The sequence below is a fragment of the Pomacea canaliculata genome, linkage group LG3 (assembly GCF_003073045.1).
Source record: "Pomacea canaliculata isolate SZHN2017 linkage group LG3, ASM307304v1, whole genome shotgun sequence".
Lineage (NCBI taxonomy): Eukaryota > Metazoa > Mollusca > Gastropoda > Architaenioglossa > Ampullariidae > Pomacea > Pomacea canaliculata.
This window is the reverse complement of record NC_037592.1, coordinates 23,931,689-23,952,792: the sequence shown is the minus strand read 5'-3', so window position 1 is coordinate 23,952,792 and position 21,104 is coordinate 23,931,689. Positions and strand designations below refer to the sequence as shown.

General features: G+C 37.9%; 3 protein-coding genes across 6 annotated transcripts in view; 2 read left to right on the top strand and 1 right to left on the bottom strand.

Moving 5' to 3' along the window:
- The window catches only part of LOC112558468 (pericentriolar material 1 protein-like), a 30,651-nt gene extending 20,976 nt beyond the window's left edge, over nt 1–9,675 (bottom strand). For all 3 annotated transcript variants that reach the window (XM_025228903.1, XM_025228905.1, XM_025228904.1), the window contains exons 1-9: nt 9,520–9,675; nt 8,039–8,185; nt 7,450–7,674; nt 7,047–7,199; nt 4,604–4,702; nt 3,703–3,795; nt 3,285–3,407; nt 2,291–2,497; nt 564–659 (exon numbers count right to left, since the gene is read on the bottom strand). In XM_025228903.1, coding sequence (XP_025084688.1) covers nt 564–659; nt 2,291–2,497; nt 3,285–3,407; nt 3,703–3,795; nt 4,604–4,702; nt 7,047–7,199; nt 7,450–7,674; nt 8,039–8,185 — 1,143 coding nt within the window. In that variant the 5' untranslated portion in view covers nt 9,520–9,675. The remainder of the gene's footprint in view (nt 1–563; nt 660–2,290; nt 2,498–3,284; nt 3,408–3,702; nt 3,796–4,603; nt 4,703–7,046; nt 7,200–7,449; nt 7,675–8,038; nt 8,186–9,519) is intronic.
- Nucleotides 9,676–9,862: 187 nt separating this feature from the next.
- On the top strand, nt 9,863–14,549 carry LOC112560443 (COMM domain-containing protein 5-like). The gene is made up of 7 exons (XM_025232308.1): nt 9,863–10,218; nt 10,593–10,759; nt 11,045–11,073; nt 11,324–11,374; nt 12,595–12,690; nt 13,051–13,126; nt 13,819–14,549. The coding sequence occupies exons 1-7, from the start codon at nt 10,071–10,073 to the stop codon at nt 13,918–13,920; spliced, it is 669 nt and encodes a 222-aa protein (XP_025088093.1). The 5' UTR covers nt 9,863–10,070; the 3' UTR covers nt 13,921–14,549.
- An 854-nt stretch (nt 14,550–15,403) lies between these two features.
- Nucleotides 15,404–21,009, top strand: LOC112559093 (actin-3-like). 2 transcript variants are annotated; one of them, XM_025230015.1, is made up of 8 exons: nt 15,404–15,600; nt 16,411–16,872; nt 17,778–17,996; nt 18,609–18,747; nt 19,391–19,495; nt 19,772–19,948; nt 20,366–20,485; nt 20,772–21,009. In XM_025230015.1, the coding sequence occupies exons 2-8, from the start codon at nt 16,732–16,734 to the stop codon at nt 20,972–20,974; spliced, it is 1,104 nt and encodes a 367-aa protein (XP_025085800.1). In that variant the 5' UTR covers nt 15,404–15,600; nt 16,411–16,731; the 3' UTR covers nt 20,975–21,009. The 2 variants fall into 2 exon arrangements, with proteins under 2 accessions (XP_025085800.1, XP_025085801.1); XM_025230016.1 differs by having other exon boundaries at nt 15,405–15,600; nt 16,724–16,872.
- Nucleotides 21,010–21,104: the final 95 nt, after the last annotated feature.

The following is a 21,104-nucleotide window of genomic DNA, read 5'->3' as shown; positions in this document are numbered from 1 at the left end:
TTTGAGTTTCAAACAAACTGTTTACTTACAATCATGTCTTAAAGACAGCTGTGTGCCAGTTCTCAGAGGCAGCCATGTTTCCTATTCTTTTGTGAAGGATAATAAAGCTGATCCTAATTTGTGATAAAGATGATGCCACTTGACAAGAAAGGCATTATCTGAAATCCTAGTCTTCTCCACTTTCCCAGCTCTTTGTTGGTGTACTCAGATTTGAAACTGTATGGAATGATCCCCAGATCTACAATACTAGTGTTTCAATGACTGCATTTTTGGAAAATGTGACTGAGTTGGCTGACATTAATTGACAACAAAACATGGCAGCCTCTTTGTACTGCCATGTAGCTGTGTTTTCAATGCAATTTTAAGTAAATGGCTGTTGTTAACGATTTAGAATATCAGTATCTATCATTTAAGCTCAAATTACCATTTCCTTTTCCTTAAAAAGTATATTTTTAGTCTCCAAGCTAAAGCATTCCACTTCTCCCTCTCTTCCACTTGCTTACTCAGCCACATACAAGCATATGCTCCCACAAGCCACTCCACTTCCATCTCTGCTCTCTCACCTGCTCCTGTTTTTCCATCATTATTTTCATGAGCTGCTGTCTCTGCTGAGCAGTGAGAGCATCACAGCCTCCAGTAGCTCCAACAGGGTCTTCTCTCTGAAAACAAGCAGGCATTACTGTATGATGCTTCAATAACAGGTCATTGATATTTTGTCAACCCTCAAAATAAGTACCCATTATACAAGGCAAATAATATCGCTTCAGATTAAGAAGAGCCCTATCTATCTATCTATCTATTCCTCTTTGTGCATCAGGTTGCACATAAGGCCTCAACCAGAGTCCGCCACCGATGTCGATCGGCTGAAACACGCTCTAGGTGACCCCATGTCCTAAGAAGAGCCCAGCATAACATTATATTAGAAAATTTCTTTTTAGCTCATTTTGGGCACTTCACATCCCTGCATACAAATTTCTCTCAAGTAGAATAGCGTAAAAAAACATAAGATTGTGCATAAATAAATGAATAAGTAGGGGAAAAAACTGTTGGTACCTTTAGGAATTGTTAAAATTAAAAGATCACAAGACTCAAAAAGTCATTAAAATTCTGTTACTAAGAGAGCAGCATCAGTCACCGCTTAGATTCTAACCTTGGATATAAAACTGTCTAATTATATGGCGAGATCTGAAACATTGCAGCCATTCTTGAGACACAGCAAATGGTTCAGGAATCTTCATCTCAATGTGAAACCATTTCACTTTTTTGAGCAGCTATGGTTCGGATACAGGACATCCTTTGGTGCATTTTTGTTTGAACTATTCAAACACAGCTCTATCCAGATTGTCAAGTTTTGAACCCTTTGTTGTCCTGCATACACTCATCCCGTTAAATGTATCAGATGAAGTTACGAACTTATAAAGTTTACCTTTCTTTCAAACAATATCATGCACTGTTTGATCTCCGAAATCAAATTCCAATGGAAGCTTAGCAATTGATTCCCCTTTTTCGGTACGTTCAACAATTTGCAGTTTCGTAGCACTTGACAAAACAACTCTTTTTTTTTTCACTTCCGCACTGGGTCCCGACATTTCAGCACAACCTTGAGGTGTGGACTCCAACTGAATTAATTTGGAACAAGGCATCACCTACATGGAAGGTGCAACCCCAACACAATCTTTTCCAAGAAAAATTGAAAAAAATTCTTGACAAATGGCAGTCGTTGGAATTTGGAAAAAGGGGAGGGAGAGTGTTTGGAATCAGTACTCTGCATTGGATTAAGTCTAATGGGATTGTCTGGCTGGTGGACTGATGCTATACTTTCAATCCTTTTAGAACGATTTTCAGAAACCCATTGACAAGGAAAATGCAAGCTGTGACACAAGTAGTATACATTTGATTGGTCAGAATTCTTGGTTGCAAAATCATGGCAATCTTGCGATGTCTAGAAGGTTTCTTTCTAAGGCGATCCCAGATAACCTTATACATGGTTTGAAGACCGGATAATTGCTGTTCCGCTTTAGGTATTTTGTTATGTTAGAAAATAGGTAATGACTCAGTTGATAAAGTGCCATGTTTGTGACGGTTGCTGGTTTTATGGATTTGGATTCCAACAACCAAACAATGGCAAGAAATGTTTAAAAAAATACTCTTTAACCAATGGTTGTTCTTCTTGTAGGTTAATAGGTCAAATGGTCAATCACAGGAATGCGAAGTACCTGGAATGAGTTAAACACTCTAGCAACACACCAATATCTACAAAAACATGGATGCAAAGAAGAATATTTCCCACCTCCTGTGTGAGGTGATTCAAAGTCTCGGCAACATTGCGGGCGGCCAGAAGCTGGGCAGCTGATGCCCCACCACTGCCACCAGCAATCAAAGTGTTGTCCAATGCTGTGTCCTCCTCTTTAGAATTATCATCAGAGTCTTTATCTTCATCACTTATCCCAAGCTTGTCTTCAATGCGGGGGCGTGAGGATGATGATGATGAGCTTTCCTGTGCAACAGGACAAGAGCAGTGTGTAAGCACTTACAAGGTATAGGAACAGTCAACACGTCTAAATTAGGCATTAATCTGGTAACAATTATTGCAGTGAAAGTACACTTCTTTCTTAATGTTCAAGGGCACATTAAGTACAATGAACAAAAGGATGTTTATTCTGAACCATCTGCCATCCAAAACACAGATCAATTGTGGTGTGTATATGTAACAAATAGGCTCTATGAACCACGTCTTTTCAAATGGCAAATTAACTGGAAACAAATGCTATATTTAAGAAGCAAGATAGTTACTGAAAACATGCAGCTAAACAGGGGAAATTAATCATCATTTTTAAACGCTTTTTAGTAATACTGCTAATTTTAGGCATATTACCTCTACTTTCCAGTCAGACATACTTGTTATCAGTCGACAAGCAGCACTTTAAGGACAGATCATCATCTATCATAGGCTATCTTTCTCTTATACTCAAAATAAGATCCCCAAAACTATTTTCTGAACATGGCCCATTTTTACCAAATCCCCCCACTTGAAAAAAAAAACAACAAAACAAACCCCAATGTGAGGTCAAAGCACAATCACAGTGATTTATCTGGAAACAACTTCCAATTTTACAAATGGTAACTACACATTTATGTCAAGTGACATGCTGTTATCCTATTTCAAATTTTTTGCAGATGCATAGATCTGGGTTAGGGTTAGGTATGCTACAAAATGTTGTTACAATGAAGTTTATTGTTATCATTCTTGTAATTTATTAACACCAAGACACTCAAAGACATACTGATGTCTCTGATGCATTAGAATCCACCTCAAGCTCCACTTCAGAGTCAGACTCTCCCCTAACGGCCCCCTCTCGTGTTGTCAAATCACCATCACCCCCTTCTGCTCCTTCGCTTCTGACAACCTGCAGAGAGGTCGAACTTGTGAAAAACAAAATCAGCTGTAAACCAAACATTTGTGTAAATGGAACTCTTCTTATTTAAGAAAAGGTTACCTCTTCCCTTGTAAATAGAGTCCAGTATACTTTAATAACCTAACTTGATGATAAACTATTATAAGCAAAATAACGAGGCATGGTTAGTCAACAGAAACTACATGTTAAAGAAATATTAAGTACACAAAAATTACATTTCAGACTGTATAAAAGCAAATCAACTTCTTACATGTAGCAGTTAAGTGACAAACAAGACATCACTTACAAGACTGGTGTGAAGTAGGCCCAGATAGCCTTGCTCCTGTTCTCGGAGGTTGGCTATCAGCCTGCCAACCTTTGCCAGGTCTTCAGCATTTCCCTAAATAAAAAAAAACATTACTGGTGATAATTTAAAAATAGTTTGAACAACAAAATCTATTAAGGAGTGACCATGGGGTTAAATACATAACAAACTACACATAGGTTGTAAACTTAGCGCTGATGTACTGCATGTTGCAGCTGGAGGATGATCAAATAGCAAGGGAGGGGGTCTGTCTAAGGATTTTATTTTCTCTCTCTTTAACCAAATATTTTATTTTTGGGACTTATTATTTTGAATTGGACTGGACATATTCACTTGGGAAAAAAGTTCATTTCAACAGCCATCAAGGAGGTTGAGTTGTGGAGTTTTATGTCGTGCCAGCAACCAAGGCTATATCACAGAGAGCTATCAAGAAGGGATGACACAGCCATTAAAAAATAAGATGAACATCTAAATAAATTATAACACAGGGAATGATAAATACACATATCCATAACAGGAGAAAACTTATTAAGTGCCCCACTTTTATAACAGAACACAACTTATTGTACAGCAAAGTATCCTGGAAAGCGTTCATTGCATCTAGTGATAGTTTCCCTGGGTGTTTTATTCATGTGCAATTTATTTTTTTTGATGATATGGTATCTCAAATTTGACTTGACTTGTTCAGGTAGAATGGTATACTTTAGTACTTAGTGAAAAAAATTGACTGCACACCAACATCTTACCCACCCACCTCCTCAACACACACAGAACACTCAGGCACACTTCCCACACAGGTGCACATTTTTACAGTCTCTTAAACCACAATGATAACCATAGGTTAAGATAAAAAATATACACACAGGCATCCACAAAAACTCACTGCATCTCCTGATTTTTGCAGAGACTCCATCATGGCTGATGCCTGTTTTATATAATCTCGTATCTGCATAAGTCGCCCCACTATCTGGTTGCTATCTGTCTGTAAGGTTACCAAGTCCCAAATATTAATTTATTTGTTGCTCACAAAAAAGTCACATAAACATGTCAAAAATCTTCATTCTCTAATTCTTTGAAGATGACTCCATGACAAAACAATCCTGATATTTGTTAGGAATGGTGATATATCTCTTACATTTCACTTTTTTTGGTGGGTTTCTCTGTGTATGTAGGGGGAAGAAGGTGAATGAAAGGGAAATAATTATATCATTAAACAGTAAAACCTCCAAACTAAGACTTGCTCAAATCTATCGAAATCAAGTTGTAGGCGAATGGGGTCATAGTTGGAAGATCAACCAGTCTGCTTTCATTCCAGGACCAGGACCAGATACCTATAAATTAAATTATTTAAATGTTGAAATAAAGCTCTTAAAAAACATATTGCTTTTCTTTTCGCTTTAACTTGGTTATGCTTCTTCTGCCACTGTTGAACATGACTGAAGATCTATAGGGGAACTGTTAGGTAAAAAGCAATCAAATTACATCTGCCACGGTAGACAAAGATGCTCTTTTAAAATTCACTGTTTACACTTTGAACGGGATTTCTGCAAAAAGTTTAACAAAGCACAAACAGTTGGTCTCAAGAATTCTACTTTTTTAAACACATGACTTCTGCAATGGGAGATGGGGAAAAGGGCTGGCGATTTTGACCAAAAGCCACATTTTTTGGCTCTATCTCCCGCGTGAGTGAAACTGACTTCTCACGTCAATTGAACCAACCTCCCCATGAACATATCATCCCATCATGGACGTAGATAGGTGGACTGATGTCTGTACGCCGAGACTCACTGTCGGCCTCTTGCGAAGTGATCCGCGGTCAGTCTCGGCGAACCTCTAGCCGGTCGTACTTCCGGAATAGCAGCGGGAAAATGGAATTTGATGAGACGTTTGATGTCAACAATATAATTACCGTAAGTGTATTGCTTGTTTGCACTTTTAACCAAACTTGTATCTATTTAGAACACAAAAGTATTTGCTTCACTAGTCTGATATCTTTTGTATGAAATAATAAATAATAATGAATTGCATTTAAACTTTTAGATCTAGAATCATGAAGTGTTCGCATATATGCTTCACCTCCGTCTCTCGCTTTGATATAAAATCCGGTATTTGTGGTGCTTTCAGGATGATGATTGCTTGCTACAAATGCAAGATAGTAGTAGTACTGTTACCAAATCGGCAGTGGACAGTCAAGGTAAATATCATCAAGGACGTATATAGGATATTCGTGATATCGTACTTTATTGCGTGCAATATTTTGATCATTGGACACAGTCCAGGATTAACATTTAAGCACATAGACATTGTACTCCAGTCCTGCAGTCAGTCATGTTTAACAAATAATTTAAGATAACAAATTTATGTAGGTATATTTTGAACATCAATGATCACAAATCTACGTTCATGATCCCATATAAGATCACATTATCCCCATGCCAAAAGTCAAATCAACCAGGCCCATGCTAAATGAGTGCTTAAGTAATAATAATTGATTAACGTTAACTGAATGTCTGAATATACATTTAACCTCCAAACTAAAGAATGACAACAAAAGCATGAAAAAAAAAAAAATCACATTATGTGCCATTGCAAGAATTTTAACCAAATGTCTGCAAACACATTTATATTATGGACTTATATATATTTACATATGAACCTCCAAACTAAAGAATATTGACAGCAGCTTTAAAAAATAAAGCACCAATGATTTAAAAAATTATGTTAAGCACAATTGTATAATATGTTTTTTAAATGTGTACTGTCAAGCAGCCAGTTTTGTTAGATAGTGGGTGAAGATGTTCTAACAACACATGGCTCTGTTAATAATATTTGATGTGAAAAGAGGTAGTTATAATGGAGATGATGTTTATATAGCAAAATATGTCTGTAACAATTAACTAAAAAGTTTGGTGGTGATAATTATAAGAAAGATCTTAATAGGAAAGTTTTATTATATTGTATTATAAATTAGGAAAAGAACAAGATATCCTCAAACCCATAATAAAAAAATGCATAAAGCAATAACCATTAAATATAAAGTTCTAAAATACAGCTTTGCATATTAGCTGCATTCTTTTACACATTAATTCTTAATTACCTAGCCCCAGCATGGCTGGATTCTGCATCATAACAATGACCTTGTTATAGTAATTGTTCAAATGACCCTTTCTTTAAAATATCAACAATTCCAGCCCCTCCTTGAATGGTCTGATATGGTCAGAAGCTCCGTTTTCATTTGCTCTATTTTGTTGTTTGTATAAAATAAGCCACATCTATGTTTCCTACAAAGCATGACATACAAGAATGTGTTTAGCAAGATAACCTACCCCAGTTTCTGTATTATTGTTGCGATTACTACGTGCCTCTCTCCCACTACTGCTGCTGGCTGTAGCCCCTTTTGGCTGGGTGTTGTTGGCCACACGTCGCCTCCCTTGGCTTATGGCTCTCTCATTATTTGGCTCTCCATCAGTACTATATTGCTGCTTGACAGACAGTGGGGTTGCCTTTTGATTACACAAGCTGATTAGTATTCTGCTATGTAAGGTAATTAAAAATAACATTTGTAGCAAACATTTCCATTCGATCAGCGTCATTTGCACAAAGTTGTAAGCACTAATGCAGTTTTGTTAAAAATCACTGATAGTAACAGAAATCTACAAACTTCTACATGTAAGCAGCTATTTATCCACAAACAGAAATGACTAACTTTGGAAGCTTCAAGAAACTTACATCATCACTGTAAGTTAACTTTTGCTTCAATTTTTCTAGTGCATCACGTTGAGAAGTTGGGGTATTTCGTGTTCGAGAAAGTGAGGAGGGTGTTCTCTGTTTCTGTTCCCCATGAGGTGGAGAGTCTACAGACAATGACTGTTCTCTTTCACGCTCTGGATTTCCTTTGGACTTTTTCCTTCGACGACTGTCTGTTGACGCACTTGGTCTCAGATCCGAAAGATCCTGTTGCCAGCATATTAATTTATGTATATGTAATATATATATATGTGTAGATGATTCTGCTCTGCATATTTAGCAAGAATCAGAAAACATTTACTATTTTAATTTGACAAAAGGCATATATCAAAATCCGTTGATAGTGAACTTTTCCTCAAAATGATAATTACTTATATTATCAAATTAAAAACAATCACATTTGTAATATTAATAAAAAGGCTCAAGCCATAAGCACAGAGGAATTTATTTGTAACACTTCTAAAACAACTAAAACAATAGATATTTATAAAAAAATTATATTAAAGCTGGAATTTCATGACTGTAACGGTGCAACAAGCTTTGACTTGATAAGATTTAACACACAACATACCCAGTTGTTAATTCTGATGTCATTAGGAAAGCTGGTCAAGCTCAGTGCATCATCCTTTTCTGAACTGACAGATCTCTGCCAGTTGCTTCGTTGTTTGGTCTCTGATTTGGATTGCTTGAGCCTTGGGAATTTTCCTCCTGTGGCCATCTGCTCATTTAAAATTAGAAGTGTTTTGGTAAACCATTTACAATCAAAAGTGAAGGAAACTAAACGCCTTCAAAAATTATTTTGATAAGGAAAGAAAAGCAACTTTATACTAATTCTACATATCATCATCTCACTGTAAGAAACTGCAGCCAAAATATCTGGTACAGCATTCAATACTTTGCCAAGGGCTACACTATTTCATATTGAAAAAATAATTTGATGTCATTACTGGATTCAGCACAGGTGTAGTATATTGCCCTTTTTTTAGGATTTCTCATTGACACTTGCTACACCCTCTGCACATTCTATTTCTCACCCATATCATTTTACAATCTGTAAATGTGAGCCTATGTGAGTGTGTATATTTTTATATACTTACAGAATATCCTTTACATTCATCTTGTTTTCTGTTTATTGGCACAGGGGTTTAGAAATCAAAATATCAAAGAACAGTGGAGGAATGTGGGATCAGTGTTTTATGCCAAGTCAGCAACTAAGGCTAAATCACAGCAAGGCAGCCAGGCCTGTATGCAGATGCCACATGCAGAGAAAGAACAGCATGCCCAAGAAGAGAACTGAACCCATGACAGCCAACCCTCACTGTATTGGTGACAGGTGCTAACCATTTTGCCACCTGACCTACCCCAAAGGACAGGAGAGCATAATGATAAAATTTAATGACTTAATAAAGGATTTTCTTCAATGAGCTTGTCAATGACCCTGCCTTTGGGGACAAATTAATCTGTGGAATATTGACTCTTGGATGTTCAATTTCTTTATTACACATAAAACCAGATCTTGTTACATATAACAAACTGACTCGATAATCATCAAAAGGATCAAATATTAAAAATTCACTCTTTCTCAAAAGTAAACACTTGATAGATAATGCATATGATGCTTCTAAATCAAAGGAAAAGAAAATGCACCAAAAATGGCATATTATAAATCTGCTTTATCGGTTTGTGCAAAAGCAGCAACTATTCCTTCATACTGAGAGCATGATGCTATTTTATTAATTGGTCATGCAATCTATTAACTTCGCATCTTTCAGCGGAATCGTACTGACTTCATCTTGATGTTTCACCGTTTGGCATATTAATAGGCAACATTGGTTTATTTACGTCATGGAATTCTGTTAGCATGTTTCAATCTTTTTCGTGAATAGCAAAATCTCTCTCTCTTTGTCACACCATATACATTCCACGCACTACTCAACCGCAAGTTCTGCTAACAAGCCTCATTACTAAGGGCGAAAGCAGGCCTGAACATACACTTTTTAACTTACGTGATCCCAAAAAATAAACAATCACAACTTGTTAAAAAATAACTACCTTCGTAATAAAGTTATATTGCTGGGCCGAATAAGCACTTCTTTGCTTCTGTGCACTTTCAGCAGTCAAAGTATATTAGCATACAGTAATGACAAATGAAATAACTTCAAGTGCAACAAGAAGCTGCCATTTTGACGCTTGCGGATGAATAGAGCATGTTGCCCCAAGCATGTCACATGACATCTTATTCTCTCCATATCAAGAAACAAAAGATGCTATTTGCATATTATAATTGCAAAAGATTTCTTTATATGATAATATTCAGTTTAATTTGATGAAACAGCTCTTTTCAAGATTTGTTCTTAGACCTATATCTTAGAGCGGATATACAAAAGTGCAAAAGATTTCGGTCCGGGGATTTCCGCCGTACATTCTACTTCCGTTGCTGAGAGAGCAGACGAGATCTGTTTGAGTTAATTTGTAATTGAAACAAACTCTTACATGTCTTTCGAAGTTTTAGTATTCAAGTAACGAAAAGCAGCAGAGTAAATCGTTAAGACATGCAGTGACAAAGGAAGACACATTCTTTGGGTGCGACACAGAGCGTCAACATGTCTATTGTGCAAGTGCAGGGGGGCGGGGGACGTGTGGCTTCAGACCGCACATCATTCGTTGGAGCCCGTGTTCCGCCTGAAATCAAAGCAATGATCAAACCGCTGAACAAACTAGACAAGAACACTTTTCGAAAAGTTTTGAAATGTAACACAATTATTTCTTTTTCGCTTTTTTTGCATAAAGTAAAAAGTTACTTGAGGAAGAGGTACACTCCCGTCGCCAGTTTAAGGTTTTCAGTGAGAGATGATCCTAGGAATGGATGATCTGATGACAGTTTAGATCAGTACTCTTGTCACACTCTTTTATGTTTCTGTTCTTCAACTTGTAGTAAAATTCTGAAATTTCAAAATTAAACATATTGAGTTAAAGTGTGACATTACTGATGCACTTGTGTGCTTCAAAGTTAGTGCACATTTTGCAGATGAATAATCATTGGATCAGTGCATCCCCCTCTCTAAAATATATATAAAATACTTGAAAAAAAGTTAAACCTTGTAAGAACATTTGTTTAATTGCAGTGGTTGTACAGAGCCTCGAAGATGAAGTTACTTACTCTGAGTTTAAAGCTATTGTGCCCACATTGGAGGATGCAACTAGTGAAGAAATCTTAGGCATTGTGTTTGCTGGCTTGCTGTGTCTTGTCAAATGTGGTCTTCGGCATACAACAACTTCACTAAAACAACAGGTAATGATATTTACAATCAGGGAACGTTAATAGCATTTTATCTTAGCCAAAGCCAGAGGAAACTTTTACATGACTAATTTAACCTCCCATCTTTCAGAAAGAGCTCTTCAACTATATCCTTCACTCTCCTTCTTTCTCTCTCATACACTGGTACAAAATGATTTCCTTGAAAAGGTTTTATTATTTTATTTGAATGTATTTTCAACTTATTGCTGTAAAAATATGAAATTATTGGCACATGCAGCAGCATGATTGAGTTGTGCTTTTGTTTCCTTTGGTTCACAGCATTTCAAGGAAGATCTTGATGAACTGGGGTAAGATAAAAATTCTTTGAAGCAAATTTTAGGTTTTAAATTTTTTTATTTATCTTCAGAAATTAATCTTATTTTATTACCTTATATCAAGAATCTTAAATATTGATAAAGCAGAGATTTTGTGATTTTGAGATTTGAAAATATTTTGGAAAAAAGATTTAGCATCATGTTTTGATAATATAATATTGTATTATATTTTAACTGTTTTAATAATATTTGGTAATATTAATTATACTAATTTATTCAACAGAATTTCTTCAGAACTTCACAGTGATCTTGCCAGCTGTGTATTTGGAACAAAGTAAGTTTCTTAGAGAGAGAGAGTGTGTGTGAGAGAGAGAGAATAAAATGCTAGAGCTGTTAGAGGGATTAAAACTGTCATATCTCTGATATGAGTGAATGTAGTCTGATTGTATCCTGACCATCGTATAGCTGATGTTTTTCACTTGCTCACATTCCTGAGAGATGTCCTGCTCTTCTACTAACACTGCTATGTTGTTGGATATCTGACCTTTGAAAGAGAGACACTGTATTTGATTAATTATAACTTGATGGTATATGAGTGCTGTATGTTTTGTCTTTTCATGATTTCATCCTGTGTTCAGAAATTTTTTACTTAAAGAAAAACCAAGCTGTCAGTTTTATCAGTACTATAGTCAGACCTCGATAAGTCGACCTTTCCTAAGTCAAAAACCTCCCTATGTCGAATTGTTAGTTCCCGGCCAAATACCTGCGCCTATTTCACCATTTTCCTTAACACGAAAACTCCGTAAGTCAAATTTTTTTTCGGGTCCCTTTGAGTTTGACTTATCGAGGTCCGACTATATATCAAATTTTACTTCTTATCCAAGGGTATTTCATTAATCAATTTTACAGACCCCCATCAAATATGCAGACAGAAATATTTGTTCCACATGTGAAAAATACAACTCCCAAGACACATGCACATGTAGTTAACATCTTCATACTGACAAAATTTTTATCTAGCAGACAGTGCTCTTTTACTCGAGTGTGACAACAGTCCTCTATTCTTCTGCACAATAGACACTTGATGTAAATGAATGAAATGATGTCTTTTAAGTCTTGCTTCACAGACCGGACACTTCTGTGATTGTCAGTCATGGTCTTCCGCTACCCTCCCACCCTGTGCATGTGTTGCACATAAAACAGCTGCCCCATGAAATTGGGTAGTCCAGTGACAGTGTGCATGAGTAGACTGAGCAGTTTTATTTAAACTAGACACATTTTGAAGCATTTTAACAGTAATGTAACTAAGTTGCCAAACATGTTTTTACCTTTCAGTGTCATTCATGCTTCTTAATGTGCCTAAAAAGTTGGTGGTGCATAATGGGCTTCTAAATTAAGTTTCACTAAAGACTTATTTTTATGTCTGATATCTATGAATTTATCATGGTGATCAACCATATATGGACATTATATTGAATTTAAGCACAACTCTTATTTTGATTTCTAGGGAAAAAGGCTATAGTTTTAACATTTTGCTTATTGCATCTGTTACAGAAGAGCAGTTCTTGACCAGCAGCTTTTGACATCTCGACCCAGACTACCACAGCTTTCAGAGTTAAAGTGGCGGGTTGATGTTGCCATTTCTACCAGGTTTGTTAAACTCATCTCGAGAAGTTTTATTTACATAATTTTTTATTATTATTAGTTTATTCTTTGTTACTCCTCAAGGAGCATAAGGCCACAACAACAGCTCGCCAGTGGACCTGGTAATCAACTCATACTTTTCCAACTTAATAAACACCTTTAGAGTGTCCTCAGCAGATTGTTGCATTTTTATAGTTTAAATAATCTTGTCAAGATCTGAGATTCAAGCATGTGCTGTGGATGTTAAAGGGTTTGAAACTACACATTTATAAATTTGTATTTCCAGTAGTGCTGACAATTTTGATGAGGTGTGTTAAACATAGTGGTAAAATGCATAAGTTTTTCATGATGTTTCTAATTTTTCAGCGTTTTGAATAGAGTTCTGGAGCCATCAATCTTAATGGAAATGACACTAAGTAATGGACAAATTAAAGTGTTTGAGGTGAGGTAGAGCTTCATGTAAGATTAATTTTATCTTTACAAGAAAACGTCAGATATTTTTCAGGAATTGCTCTGCTTCATGAAATTTTGCTAGAAAAGACATTAATTATCCCCCTTTAACAGTTTTGCATACTTAAGTACGCAACCCTGGTCAGCCCCCATGCACCTCTTCTCACCTCTGTCAAGCAGCCAAAAATGGTTTGGTTTGGTCTAACACAGTCCTTCAGGGGTATGTGGATGGAGGGTGCTAGTGGGGTAAAAAAGAAATCATGGCTGGCTAACATCAAAGAGCGGACAGGCTGTTAGATGGGGTGCTCAAGATTGGTCCTGATTGTGCCCCTTTGCCACTGCTAGATCTTGTAGGTCACTCTTCACCTTCATAGGGTTATGCACCATCATAACCCCACAAACGATCCCAGGAAAAATATTTTAAAAATCACTAGAGATGGCAGCCTAATACTCGCAGAGGAGCTGGGGTTTTGCCGCATATGGAGTCATATCAGGTTAACCTGTGTAAGACTGGTAATGTTTTACCTATTGTTCTAAGCCTGAGTAGCCTTTGACATTAAGGAGGTTGAGCAATTGCTGTCCATCCCATCTACAGATTTGAAGTTGAAATTAAAAAGGTACTGCAGCTAGCTTGATAGCCACTTAGATTTCAAAATTAAATCTTATTTTGTCTCTGTTTTGCAGGTTCCTGTGTCACAGTTTCATCAGCTTCGGTATAATGTTGCTTATGTTTTGAAACAGATGGAGGACCTCGAGAAACGCAGCATTCTTAAAATTCAGGATTAAATTCTTTTGAATGATATTTGTTTGAGACAGTTGCACATAAACACTCATAATATGGGTGTGAATGTAATCAGATTTGGTAAACGTTGATGATCGAAACATCCAGATCCACATCTAAGGTTACAGGTTTACAGAAAATTAATTAAAATTTACACATTTTGGTGTCATATTTGGATAAACAATTTGGGTAAATGAACTTGAGAAGATTAGTATATAACCAGATATTGGGAAGGAAAAATAATCTTTAAAATAGTTCATTTTAACTTTAGACTAGTCTTTTTTGTATTGATACATATTAAATTTTATTATTGTTAATAAACCAGTCTAATTAGTGTTCAGGAGTTAAAAGCTGATTTGGGCATATGTGTGTTACAAAGAATTGTATGAACTAATTGATTACATGATGCTAGTATGGTTTAGACATACTTTTTCCCTTTCCCCTCATCTGTTTAATTACTTGGTTCTGACAGTGTTCTTTACTCATTAAAATAAATCAGCTTATCTGCTCATTTTCGTTTTACTTGGAAGTAGATTCATTCAGGTACATGTTGAGTTAGTATATATGAAAGTATGAAAGTTTAAAACTGTAGAGAAACATTTTAATATCAGAATAAAAATGTTGATAACCCTTACTCTTGTATTCATTGTGAAGTTGACTTTCTGGGCACTATTGGTGTTTCTGGGGAAGTACGTGGGTGTATATAAGCTACATGTATACACATGTGTGGCAAAATATGAAGCACTTTCACCATCACAGAAATTGTATACCTCTATGTGAGGATCGCTTCCCTGCGAGAAATTTTCTGGGATTTTTTGTATCGATAATAAAATTTCGCACGTGAATCGTAATAAAAATAAGAAAATAAAATTATAACCCAGTGGCAATACTATTTACTGTGTAAAACTAATGAACAACAGACAGTACTTCAGAAGGCACATATTCAGCAATGATACCAACGTACGTACGGGCATCTAATTTGTGCGTCGCGGTGTTAGGCATATGAAAACGACCGACATTGAGGTTCCCCACCAAATGACGATCAGATTTTGCTTGTGACTGTCCCCTGGTCGAAGTTCATCGTCAGGATTTATATATTGCGTGTCCTGCGGTTTACCCTAAATCTTGCAAAACCGTCATGCGATACTACTTTTTTTTTTACACAGCATAGAATTCAACCACTGCCGTACACGTGGGTGATTCTACGGCCCAAGGATAGACACGTACAGATTAAGTTTAAAAGTCGATCGATCATGATGCATTCTTCTGTTAAAGACAAAAACACTCTTAACCTACCTCCCTCCCCCACACACGTACACAACCCCGAAACTAATTTGTTTCGATCTCCGATAAACTTTTCTTTTATAATAATATAGGTAATTAAACGACCTCCCCAACCCCCATTCCCTAAGGAAATGGTTAAGAAAAATTCTGGATGTCTTCCCAAGTTGAACTGCCAGACCACACATAAGGTGTTAAATAAAGTGACACCAAACAACCGAGCGCGAGGACAACAACCAAGAGGAGTGGCGCGACACTGGGTCAGTCTGATAATACACTCTGACGTAGCTGGCGACTTCACTCTGACACAACGCCCCCTTTGACCCTCACGTCATGTCCATTCGTCTGGCGCTGGTTTCTCGGGTGGCTGGGTGGCTGATACAAGACAACCAGCATTACATCAGGTAAAAGACTCGATCTCATTTTATTTATTTGTTTATATAATTCAGGAAGCAACATGGTTTAATTTCTATGCTTTGTTCTCTACCGAGGCATGCATACTCTCCCACAACTGCTCTCGAGCTAGATAAAGAAAGTAAACACACTACATGCATGCTCGTCTCAGTAGTACATAGCACACCATTGTTTATGTAGGTAATCGTCTTGTCGTGTACTAGATTTCGAAAGGGCTCAGACGTGAATACACCGTAGTTTACACGACTTACAAGCGACAGTTTCATCTCGAATAAAACAGTGAGAATTAATTTAATTTCTTTGTTTATAACCTAATACGGTTAGGTATATAAATCGAAGAAAATATTCACACTTGTAATTTACATTTTTATCCGCCCATTTCTGTTGTTGTTATGGGCTGTTGTATTTTTACAGATAAGACCACGAGTTATTTAATATCCTCCTTCTTTGATTTCTTTCTTGAGAGAGAGAGAGTGTGTGTATCGTTTGTGTACTCTTCCTTTTTCTCCTTAACTGCCTCTGAGCCATGCTGTGGTCATATCTTTTTCTGTGTAATGACACCTCTAGGACATGATGATCGTCGAACATAATACCTTCCGGCACGTAAAGACAATTATCTATCCGTTATAGTTTATATACTTTGCTGTACTAAAGATAACTTCCTAATACAGATGTTTACTTTAGTTTGATATTTCCACACCCCAATAGCTTTTTCGAATTATCGATGCGATTAAGGCTGGTGTGCACTGACTGTCGATTAGTTAATAACTATAACCATTTGTGAATATTTGTTGGCGTAGACTCGCTGGGAAAAGAAACTGGTCGACGATGTGAATAGACATAGCCCTTGCCTGAGATTGCGTGGACATCCCCCACCTCCCCCTCCAAAAAAACAAAGCAAAACGACTTGCCTCGTCGACAAACAATTTCAGAGGTAGCTGGTGATGTGTCAGACGAGGAGGTTAACGTAACTTTCGTATTGGCATCTGAATAATCATTTGCGGGAGATTAGAGATTTATTTCTCTTATACCGCACATGCAAGTGGATAAGAGGTTTGCTAACAATACGGATTTCCTCAAGAGATTCACTACATTGTTCGTCTGCGTCGCCAGTTTCATCGATGTCAACATCTTCCAACGCCTTTAGCTACGACGGCGTGTCAGCGGTGGCGGTGGTGGATATCGGTTCCGGGCGGATCAGAGGAGGATGGGCAGGGGAGGATGCTCCCCGCTGTGAGCTTCCTAACGTCTGGCACGCAAAGGTACGTTTGTTCCGAATACATCATCTGCATCATCAGTGATGTTGTCATGTGCGTCATCATCTTTTGTCAGATGTGTCATCGGTGTTGTCATCGTAGTAAACTGCAATCTTAATTGAAGGTTAGACCTTTGGTCGCTGACAGTGTTTGTTATCGCTCGTCAATGTGCGATGCACGGGCAAACCCCAATTACTTTTGTCTCTACTATAAGTTACCATTTTGGAAAAAAAAAGAAGCTTCTGTTGCCAAATTAACGAGACAATAGCTCAAAGGATATTGCTGAACAAATATCTGATAGCTGTTACTCTAACCAAAGAAGTATTCTCTTTGCTTTAACCACCAATCACGAATAATAAATAGCAGAAAGATGAACATTTCGATCTCTTTGTAACTGTTCCGTTTTCGAGATTAAAAAGAAACCCTCGGTCCATGCACAGAAAAAGGTCCACATTCTTGTCGTCAAGTAAGTCTAAGACGTAAGCATGCACGTACGTATGTAAGAAATGGTCAATATCTCAATCTCTTTAACATGTACATATGAAGCAGTCAATATATTAATTTCTTTAATTTTGCGATCAGTCTAATCTTGGAGCACAATAACCATTCATGTATCCTGGTTAAAACAGTGGCTAGAATTTCTTAGAAGGAATTTTCTACTAGATGTTTTAACAGCTATACTGATTACTGGTCGCTTATCGACAGTTGACAGGGTTTTTTTTTTTTTTTATTTCAGTCTGTGAGTCAGTGGTGTATTTCTGTTTTCTTGCGCTATTGTCAGTCTAAGCTTTATTTTACTCCTACCCCTACCATAAAAAACACAAAATCAAAATCAGAAACCAATTTAACTTATTTAGCAACCGAGAATGTTCTTAATTCCATGATGTTGCTTGATATGGTCGGCATTCTAGCCCAGAGAAAATCTGAATGGGGCTTATTCAGCTGAAGGACTCGAACCGAAGGCTGTGTACCCAGTGGAAAGAGGCCAAGTCCAAGACTGGGACGGACTGGAGGCGCTCCTGCAGGATGTGCTGGACAGAGTGAGTCAGCCTCAGTCCCCGCAGCCCTACCCCCTGCTGCTCTCTCGCCCCATGTTCAGCGCCCGCTCTGAAGACCTAGGTTTCGCGCAGGTCAGTCATTCATTAAGCCAGTAACTAAACAATTCACATCAACTAGTCATTAATTGATGTAGTGCAGCAGTAGTACGGAGCTTTGTCGCCACTCGTAGGGCGTGGCTTAGATTTCGCTACGGGCGCCCGCCACCTGTAATTTATTTCTGGACGTGGCACCTGTATACAGGACCTGGCTAGCTAGCAAATAGCAGTCCAGACAAGTGTTATGCAGCGAGAACCACTGCTGAACAATTGATTATAAATTAGGGGCATTGTGATTAAAAACATAGCTTCGACGCTAAAAGGGGGGACCGTTGGCGCAACGGTTAGCATGCGTCACCAGTGAGGATTGACTCTCCTGGGTTCAGATCTCGTCTCGGGTATACTGTTCTTTTTCTGCATGTTGTATCTATTTACAGGGCTGACTGCTTTGCTATGACATAGCAATCCCCATTATCGACGTTAAAAATGAGTACGAGGGGCTTTGTTTTATACGATTATGGTCTAGTAATTAATGTCAAATCCAGCCCCGTTAAATTGTTTAATTTAATCTTTTTTAAACGTATCAAAATAGCCATAAGATAGGTAACTTGAATAAAATCACACTAATGTTCATGTATTTCCATACAGCTTGTGCTAGAGAAGTTTGATGCACCTTCATTGTGTCTGGCCCGCCAGCCTATCCTGGCATTACATGGCATCAGCCAGTCCAGTGGCGTTGTTCTGGACTGCGGGGAGGGGCTGACGCAAATTGTGCCCATCTTTGAAGGTACATGTGTACCTGCCTGTTACATATTTAGCATGTGTAATCATAAAACAAGGAAGGGCGACTGTCCCACGACACCTGGCAAGAGCAGCTAGAAGCAGGAGACGTGACACCACACAACGTTGATTAGAATCAGGAAAGAGGAGAAAAAAAGAAATAGTGTCAAATATGTGTGGAAGAGGGCAAGAGACGAAAAGAGAGTGGAAGAGAACAGGAGTTTTTTTTTTCGGTTACTGTCAAACTCGGTAACTTCTCGCATCAACCATCAATTAAGCTGGTTATATGTAGATATACTAAAGAAATCTGCTCACATTAAAGCAATTATTCGGATCTCTAAATCAGCTCACGTTTCAAATAATAATGCCGATAAAACTATACAGAGCGCAAATACACATGGATATCAAGTGTTCATATAATCGGTTAAAGGGCACAAGCAAACATCGATAATGTTTTAAAAAGTTAGATAAAATGACTCATCAGTAAAGCAAATATTAAAACTAATTTCACTTTAATTTAAATTGAATTTTTTTTTTTGGCAGTAGGCAAGGTAGGGGGTGTGACAATGTTTACTCCTTGTCTGTTGTAATCTGCTTGTTGCCATCCGAGTGTGTAGGGTCGACACTAACTCTGCTGCACGTGGTTATAGGGTTTGTGATAGAGCACGCAGTGCGGAGGATGCACCTGGCTGGCCAAGACGTCACTCTGGAACTACAGCGCGCTCTCAGCATGCGTCAACCCAACCCCGTCTATGGTAAGTGTGAACTTTACAATCTGCACCACCATTCGCGTAATTTGGAGAAAAAGGCCACACAAGTACACCACAAACTACATACATAACAGTAGAAAGGAAAAGCAAAATCCAGAGAGTGAGATCAGAGGGAAAGGTGGGTAAGGGAAAGTCCAGTTTCAGAGATACGAAAACATTTATATTTCCTGAATGAACAAAAATAATCTAAATCTCCAACTATGTATGATTCAGACAAAACTGTTAAGTAGTGAAACTGTAACGAATAACATTTATTTACAGTTAGCATCGAAACAGCCAGAGAGATCAAGGAGAAATATTGCTTCGTAGACCAGAGGTCAACACCCAAACCTGATGACAGCATGTCAAGGTCGCACACCACGTCCAGTGGTGACGTCATAACAGTTGGGGCGGAGCGCTGGAAGTGTCCTGAGATTTTGTTCCAGCCTTCCTTGGGAGGTAGGTCCTATATATAGGTGTCTGTTATACCACCGTCCTCCCTTCGCGCCCTCGAGAGAGAGAGAGAGTGGGGGAAGGGGAGAGAGAGATCGAAGAGATTCATCACCAGGATATAACTAGTGTTACGAAAACAGGTTGTAACAGGCCAAAGCCAACAACAATCTTTTAATCTTCAACTCGAATGGCTGTTAGATTTGTCAGTTTTGTCTAAGGGATTAGCAAACTACGCGGAGAGGACTGCAAATCATCTTTGTCAATTCCCCACAATCAACGTAACTAAAAATAAATCGAAAAAATGAAAAAAAAAAAAAAGAAATAGACAAATCACAAAAAAGAGACACAAATAAACAGTCACCCAGTTAAAAATCCTGCGTTGCCAAGCAGCACAATTAGTTGTCTGACCTCGCTTATCACCAGGTCTGGAGGGCGGAGGACTAGCACAGCAGCTGAACACCGCTATCGCATCTTGTGCTGTCGACGTCCGCGGTCAGCTTTGCGATAAAATTTTCATGGCAGGAGGAACTACTCTAACGCCAGGTAAGCTGTCACTAAAGTTGCCGCCCCTTAGTGTGGCCGAGGGATTTTATGTGTATATTCTCTCTTGACCATGAGTCTGACAGGCGACATAATCAAGTGATGATATTAAGCAATAATATTATGTCTGTGTGTATACGCTAACACACGAGCATGTATGCAAAGACGCCAGCACATATGTAGCACGCTCAAACATGACCTCAAAATACAAAAGACGTATTCACTGTAACAAGATTGTTCGATTTAATTGTGTACATTCTGCCTAAAATGTCAGTACATTCTTTTAAAGGCATTTGTCAACGACTGGTCAAAGAGTTGTCAGCTTTGGTACCACACAAGCAAGTGAAAGTGGTGGCCTCTCCTGGCCGTCACCTATGCTCTTGGAGAGGAGGCTCGGTACTGGGGTCGCTGTCAACCTTCCCCAACCTCTGCATCACGAAGCAAGAATTCCAGGAGGAAGGTGAAAGGATATTCCAAAAGAAATTCCAATAAGAGCAACACTGGTGAACGTTGATGCGGTCTGTTTTTCCACCCTATCCGTTTCATAGCAAAACCAAAATTACAACAAAAGCAATAGAAGAAAAAAAAAAAACAAAAACAATAAAGAAGGCTTTAGGTGAAC